This window comes from Neophocaena asiaeorientalis, unplaced genomic scaffold, assembly GCF_003031525.2.
Source record: "Neophocaena asiaeorientalis asiaeorientalis breed wild unplaced genomic scaffold, Neophocaena_asiaeorientalis_V1.1 scaffold77, whole genome shotgun sequence".
Classification (NCBI taxonomy): Eukaryota; Metazoa; Chordata; class Mammalia; order Artiodactyla; family Phocoenidae; genus Neophocaena; species Neophocaena asiaeorientalis.
The window spans coordinates 6,240,397-6,247,984 of record NW_020174645.1 but is presented as its reverse complement, the minus strand read 5'-3'; the positions used below and the strand labels follow the sequence as shown (position 1 = coordinate 6,247,984).

At 41.5% G+C, this 7,588-nt stretch overlaps 1 protein-coding gene across 2 annotated transcripts in view; it reads left to right on the top strand.

Moving 5' to 3' along the window:
* CFAP251 (cilia and flagella associated protein 251) overlaps positions 1 to 7,588 on the top strand; it is a 67,089-nt gene that overhangs the window by 18,507 nt on the left and 40,994 nt on the right. For both annotated transcript variants that reach the window (XM_024758588.1, XM_024758587.1), the window contains 2 exons: positions 5,653 to 5,730; positions 7,034 to 7,084. In XM_024758588.1, the coding sequence (XP_024614356.1) occupies positions 5,653 to 5,730; positions 7,034 to 7,084 (129 nt within the window). The remainder of the gene's footprint in view (positions 1 to 5,652; positions 5,731 to 7,033; positions 7,085 to 7,588) is intronic.

Here is a 7,588-nt window from a genome sequence, read left to right as displayed (position 1 = left end):
AATAAACACGCTTCAGGACCACCGGTCCTGAGAGAACTCCTCCGACCCCACGTCTCCTTCCAGCTACGCCCTCTGCCCCTCTTCCCAGGGAAACTTCTCAGAAGCGCTGTCCACACTTGCTTTCTCTACTTCCTCGTCTCATTTACTTTTTTTTTTTTTTTTGCAAGAAATAGTTGACTTCTTTACACTTTATTGCTAAATAAGGCATACATGCAAAATGTGTACATTTTAAGGAAGAAAATAAAATGTACCTGTGTGCTCACCACTGGATCATGAAATAGAATGTTACCGAAACCCTAGAAACCCCTGTGTTCCCCTCCCCGATCTCATCCCAAGCTTTGCTCCCGAGTTAACCATTATCCCAAATTTTGTGTTATACCTGCCTGTGCTTTTCTTTATACTTTTCCCCAGTGATGTATGTGTCCTTCAATACTGTCTTCTTTCATTATACCTGTTCTTGACCTTTCTGTGTTTGGAATCAGACTAATTGCTTCATCTGCTCAGCATTGTTTCTGAGATTCACTGATGTTGATTCTTGAGCTGTAATTCCTATTCACTTTCACTGCTGTACAGTTTTTTTGTTCTTTGAGTGTCACACAACTTATTTATCCATCCTCTGTTGATGGACATTTCTGTTCTTTTCATCTGTCCTCCACCCACCCACAGCTCTACCAGCACTATGCTTATCACGGTCACTGGTGTTCCCAAATCAAATGGACGTTGTTGAACCCTCATCACACCCTTCCCAGTGGGGTCACAAGACGCTTCTCCTGCTGTCTCCCCGGCCATTCTTTCTCAGGTTCCTTTGAGGCTTCTTCTTTCATTTTACACCTTCTAAATCTTGGCGTTCCTCAGGGTTTGGTTCTGGGAGCTCTTCTTCTGCCTCTTCCTCTTCTTGCCATGCTTGCTTCTTGGGTATCTCATCCCAGTGGCTGTAAGTACCATTTATTTCCAAGGTCGATGCTGGACTCCTTCCTCTCCTCCCTGTCTGCACTGCCACCATCTAGTCCAGACCACAGTCACCTCTGCCTGCATGACCTCCACATCCTCCCAGCTGATCTCTGCTGCACCCTGGCCAATCTCCCCACAGCAGTCAGAGTGATATTTTTTTTTTTTTTCGCGGTACGCGGGCCTCTCACTGTTGTGGCCTCTCCCGTTGCGGAGCACAGGCTCCGGACACTCAGGCTCAGCGGTCATGGCTCACGGGCCCAGCCGCTCCACGGCATGTGGGATCTTCCCGGACCGGGGCACGAACCTGTGTCCCCTGCATGAGCAGGCAGATTCTCAACCACTGCGTCACCAGGGAAGCCCCAGAGTGATATTTTTTAAATAAGCAAAACGGATTATATCATATCACTCCCTGACTCAGAATCCTTCAATGCCTTCCCTTGTCCTTAGAATAAAACCCAGACTCCTCACTATGGCCTTCAAGGTATGATCTCTTCCCTCTATCCATCTCCCAACATCGACTCTCCTGTTTATTAATGTTACTTTGCATATTTTAATGAATTTTATGAAATAGACTCTTTGTAGAGGGCTCTGGCTTCTTTCACCCAACATAATTTTTTTTAAAGATGTATTATTTATTTTTAAAATTTTTATTTATTTTTATTTTTGGCTGTGTTAGGTCTCTGTTGCTGTGCATGGGCTTTCTCTAGTTGAGGAGAGCCGGGAGCCACTCTTCGTTGCAGTGCACGGCCTTTTCATTGCGGTGACTTCTCTTGTTGTGGAGCACGGGCTCTAGGTACGTGGGCTTCAGTAGTTGTGGCTCACAGACTCTAGAGTGAAGTCTCAGTAGTTGTGCCGCACGGGCTTAGTTGCTCTGCGGCATGTGGGATCTTCCCGGACCAAGGCTCAAACCTGTGTCCCCTGCATTGGCAGGCAATCCTTAACCACTGCGCCACCAGGGAAGCCCTATTTATTTATTTTTATTATTATTTTTGGGCTGCCGTGGGTCTTCGTTGCTGCGTGCGGGCTTTCTCTAGTTGCAGCGAGTGGGTGCTAGTCTTTGTTGCGGTGCACGGGCTTCTAATCGCGGTGGCTTCTCTTGTTGCAGAGTACAGGCTCTAGGCGCACAGGCTTCAGTAGTTGTGGCACGTGGGCTCAGTAGTTGTGTCTTGTGGGCTATAGAGTGCAGGCTCACTGTGGTTGTGGCGCACACGCTTAGTTGCTCCACGGCATGTGTGATCTTCCTGGACCAGGGCTGGAACCTGCACTAGCAGACGGATTCTTTTCTTTTTAAATAAATTTATTTATTTTTTATTTTTATTTTATTTTTGGCTGCATTGGGTCTTCTTTGCTGTGCGTGGGCTTTCTCTAGTTGTGGCAAGCGGGGGCTACTCTGCATTGTGGTGCATGGGCTTCTCATCGCAGTGGCTTCTCTTGTTGCACAGCATGGTCTCTAGGCACGCAGGGTTCAGTAGTTGTGGCATGCGGGCTCAGTAGCTGTGGTTCGTGGGCTCTAGAGCACAGGCTCAGTAGTTGTGGCGCACGGGCTTAGTTGCTTCACGGCATGTGGGATCTTCCCAGACCAGGACTTGAACCCGTGTCCCCTGCATTGGCAGGTGGATTCTTAACCACTGTGCCACCAGGGAAGTCCTTTGTTTTTTATTCTTTATTTTTCTCCCACCCTATGCTTTATTCACTTTTTTTAATACATCTTTATTGGAGTATAATTGCTTTACAATGTTGTGTTAGTATCCCCCATCCCCTTCCTGTTGAGCCTCCCTCCCACCCTCCCTATCCCACCCCTCTAGGTCGTCGCAAAGCACCGAGCTGATCTCCCTGTGCTGTGCAGCAGCTTCCCACTAGCTATCTATTTTACATTTGGTAGTGCATATATGCCGATGCTACTCTCTCACTACGTCCCAGCTTCCTCTTCCCCCTCTGTGTTGTCAAGTCCATTGTGTACATCTACATCTTTATTCCTGCCCTGCCACTAGGTTCATCAGTACCATTTTTCTAGATTCCATATATATGCGTTAGCATACGGTATTTGTTTTTCTCTTTCTAACTTACTTCACTCTGTATGACAGACTCTAGGTCCATCCACCTCACTAAAAATAACTCAATTTCCATTTTGTGTTTTTTAAACCATTTTTTCTTCAGATTGAGAAGTTCCACTTGATTTTTTAAAAAAATAGAGTTATCTGATTGCTGATCATCAGGGAAAGGCAAATTAAAACCCCAGTGAGATATCACCTCACGCCTATCAGAATGACCACAATATAACAAATATTGGAGAGGATGTGGAGAAAAGGGAACCCTCGTGCACTGTTGGTGGGAATGTAAACTGCTGCAGCCACTGTGGAAAACAATATGGAGGTTTCCCAAAAAACTAAAAATAGAACTTCCATATGATCTAGCAATTCCACTCCTGGATATATATCTGAAAAAACCCAAAAACACTAATTCAAAAAGATACATACACCCCAGTGTTCATAGCAGCATTATTTACAATTACCAAGATATGGAAGCAACCTAAGTGTCCATCAACAGATGAATGGATAAAGAAGATGTGGTACATATATATAATGGAATACTACTCAGCCTTAAAAAAATACCTGGATCTCCTGGGGGTCTCTTTCTGTAGATTACTTTTCTCCCTTGTTTTTCAGTCATTTGGACATGTCTCTTGCCTATGCCTGGTTATTTTTCATTGAATGCTAGATGTTGTGCTTTAAAAAGCATAGGAATAGTTTGAGGCTCAGGTTGATAATAACTTGCTCCAAGGAAGACTTACTTTTGCTTCTTAGAGGCCTTTGGCAAAGTGGTCGCCTCGATCTAATCAGAGATTGAGGTGATTTGAGGCTGATTTTCAGCCTTTGTGAGGCCTCATCCACGCACTTGCTTTCACCAGTTCTTCACCCCACCCAGGCCTTTGTGTTGTCCTGAAATTGATCATCTGACATTGGCATTGGTAGTTTACATTCCTGAAATGAGGCAGCAGTCAACAGACAAGGAATAGGACATGGGGTGGGAGAGGCAGGAATGGAACTTAAAAAGCATTTCTCAGAAAGCAAATACCATATGCTAACATATATATATGGATTTAAAAAAAAATGGTTCTGAAGAACCTAGGAGCAGGACAGGAATAAAGACGCAGATGTAGAGAATGGACTTGAGGACACGGGGAGTGGAAAGGGTAAGCTGGGATGAAGTGAGAGAGTGGCATGGACATATATACACTACCAAATGTAAAATAGATAGCTAGTGGGAAGCAGCTGCATCGCACAGGGAGATCAGCTTGGTGCTTTGTGACCACCTAGAGGGGTGGGATAGGGCGGGTGGGAGGGAGACGCAAGAGGGAGGGGATATGGGGATATATGTATGCATATCATTGATTCACTTTGTTATACAGCAGAAACTAACAGGACATTGTAAAGCAATTATACTCCAATAAAGATGAAAAAAAAATCAAAGAAAAAAATATATTTCTTGGGACTTACCTGGCAGTCCAGTGGTTAAGACTTCACCTTCCAATGCAGGGAGTGCGGGTTTGGTACCTGGTTGGGGAGCTAAGATCCCACATGCCTCAGTGCCAACAAACCAGAATGTAAAACAGAAGCAATATTGTAAGAAATTCAATAAAGACTTTAAAAATGGTCCACATCCAAAAAAATCTTTAAAAACCAAACGAAGCATTTCTCCAACCCATCTCTCATCTGTCTCCTGCAGCCCTCCATGTCAGGCTGCAGCTGCCCGCCTCCCATGCATATATCATTTCAAGACTTATGCCTTGTCTCCCCAGGGATTTCTCACTTGTTACTTAGTTTCTGCATTTCAGGTTTCCTTCACTTCTATAGTGTCTGCAGGGTTGATTTTTGGGGAGGGAGCCAGGCAACCCATGCTACACACCATCTTGGCAGGAATCAGAACCCCCTTCCAATATTTTGCATTCATTCCAAGTTCCCTTGTGGCCCTGTTAAATTTAGAAATGAATACACAGCAGTCTTTGTCCAAAAGGACACAGAATAAAGGTTATTGGTGAATATACTAGTTTACTTTTGCTTGCTCCAATTTATAGATGATGAATTATAATAAATAAGACTAAATAAGAAAGGAAACACGTTTGAGACCATTAATTTTAACACTCAGTATTTAAATTATATTCCTATTGCTTACAAAATGCCATGTCTTTTTTTTCTTGTTTTTTTGTTTTGTTTGTTTGTTTTTGTTATTTTGACCATGCCACGAGGCATGTGGGATCTTAGTTCCCTGACCAGGGACTGAACCTGTGCTCCCTGCAGTGGAAGTGTGGAGTCTTAACCACTGGACCACCAGGGAAATCCCCCATGACTTTTCTGTTTTATATTCCTACTCAGTTATTTAATTAAAGATATTATTTAGGGCTTCCCTGGTGGCGCAGTTGTTGAGAGTCCGCCTGTCGATGCAGGGGACATGGGTTCGTGCCCCGGTCTGGGAAGATCCCACGTGCCGCGGAGCGGCTGGGCCCGTGAGCCATGGCCACTGAGCCTGCGCGTCTGGAGCCTGTGCTCCGCAACAGGAGAGGCCACAAAAGTGAGAGGCCCTCGTACTGCAAAAAATAAATAAATAAATAAAATAAAATAATTTAACTTTAACATTCAGCTTAACCAGAGAGAAACAGAAAATGTATTATAATGTAACATATTTTCATACTTTATATTTCAGAGCTACCTTACTTTTAATCCAACAAATAATAAAGAATTGGTGAGCAATAGTAAAACACAAGCAATATATTATATGTGGGTAAGTAGAAATATTTTCATTTGTTTTAAATGTATAAACAAGTATGTGTTTATTCTTTAAGTACAGATCTTTTGGTAATGTAACAATATAGTATCTACTTAGAAAGCAATAAACATATATTAAAATGTTTTGATTTAATTATAGCATTTATTTTAGTCCCATTGGAAATTAGCATATTAAATCAGAAGCAGATAATTTAAATTTCATTTAAGTTTTTAAAGTAATGTGGCAAATATTTATGTGAATATATTTAAGGTCTAAAATATATTCAAGATCAAGGGTTTTTCAAGATCTTGGACTTTATTCCCTTTCAAAAAGGAATTAACAAACAGATTGGTCATATGTATACTGACACAGGGAAAAATCATGAGATTAAAAAAATATCAAAAGTTAAACATAAAATTACCATATGACCCACCAATTTCTAGGTATACACCCCAAAGAATTGAAAACAGGTGTTCAAACAAATACTTACGCACAAATGTTCATAGCAGCAGCATTATTCACAATAATCAAAAGGTAGAAACAAATCAAATGCCCATCAACTAATGAATGGATAAACCAAATGTGGTCTATCCACATTTTATCCAATAATATATATGGAATATTATTGAGCCATTAAAAGCAATGAAGTACAGACACCTGCCACACCGTGGATGAACCTTTAGAACATTATGCTGAACGAAAGAAGCCAGACACAAAAAGCCACATACTCTATAATTCCATTGATATGAACTGTCCAGAATAGGTAAATTCATAGAGACAGAAATCAGGATGGTGGTTGTCAGGGGCTGGGGGGGATGGGAGGTGACTGCTTAATGGATAGAGGGTTTCCTTTTGGGCTGACGAAAGTGTCCTGGAACTAGAGGGAATGATGGCTGCACAGTATTGTTCATGTACTAAATGGCACTAAAATTTACACTTTAAAAGGGTTAATGGTTAATTTTATATTAAGTGAATTTTCCTCAATAAAAAAATGCTAAACAAAAACGCTTTGAATTGCTGATTTTCAGTGATATGCATTCCTTCAGGTATTAATTATAGCTTCAAAGCCTTATAAATGTAGAATTCAGATTTGCACTAACTACCACTTAGTCACAATCATTTGTGGCGTTTTTTCTGTATTTACTTTTTTTTCAGAATGTTTCTAGATGTCCCTAGAGACAGCAGGTTATCCTACCTGTAGAAATTGCAAAGCTCTGATGCTGTTCAGATGCATTTGTTTTGAGTTTTGCTGTTGTAGCTCTTCTTTTGGAAACCAAGTCTTTTTTTAGTAGTGATTTTTTTTTTCTGTGCTTATCAGTATGAAGAGGGAGATATACTTGTTCACAGTGCCCCACTTTTAACAGAAAAAGTGAGTATGCCTGTTGTGCTTTTTTTTACATCTGACTGTGGAGAATAAATATGTGTGTGTCAGCTTAGTCATTTTGGGCTTCTCTTTGTATGTATCTTTATATTGCAAAATAATTTGAAATTTTTACTTAGGTCCTTTACCATACTGAATGGCCAGTTAAAAATAATGGATGGATTGTTCAAAATAATATGGATAAAAATAAATGGCAGGGACTTTCCTGGTGGTCCAGTGGCTAAGACTCTGCACTCCCAATTCAGGGGACCTGGGTTCGATTCCTGGTCAGGGAACTAGATCCTGCATGCCGCAACTGAGTTTGTATGCCGCAGTTGAAGATCCTACACGCGGCAGCAAAGATCCCTCGGGCCGCAACTAAAAACCAGCACAGCCAAATAAATATTTTAAAAATAAATAAATAAGTAAATAAATGGCAAAGAAAGTTTACTACCATGAGAAAATACCCAAGAAAGTGATGATTTTTATAATGTATGTGTGCACATGACAAAA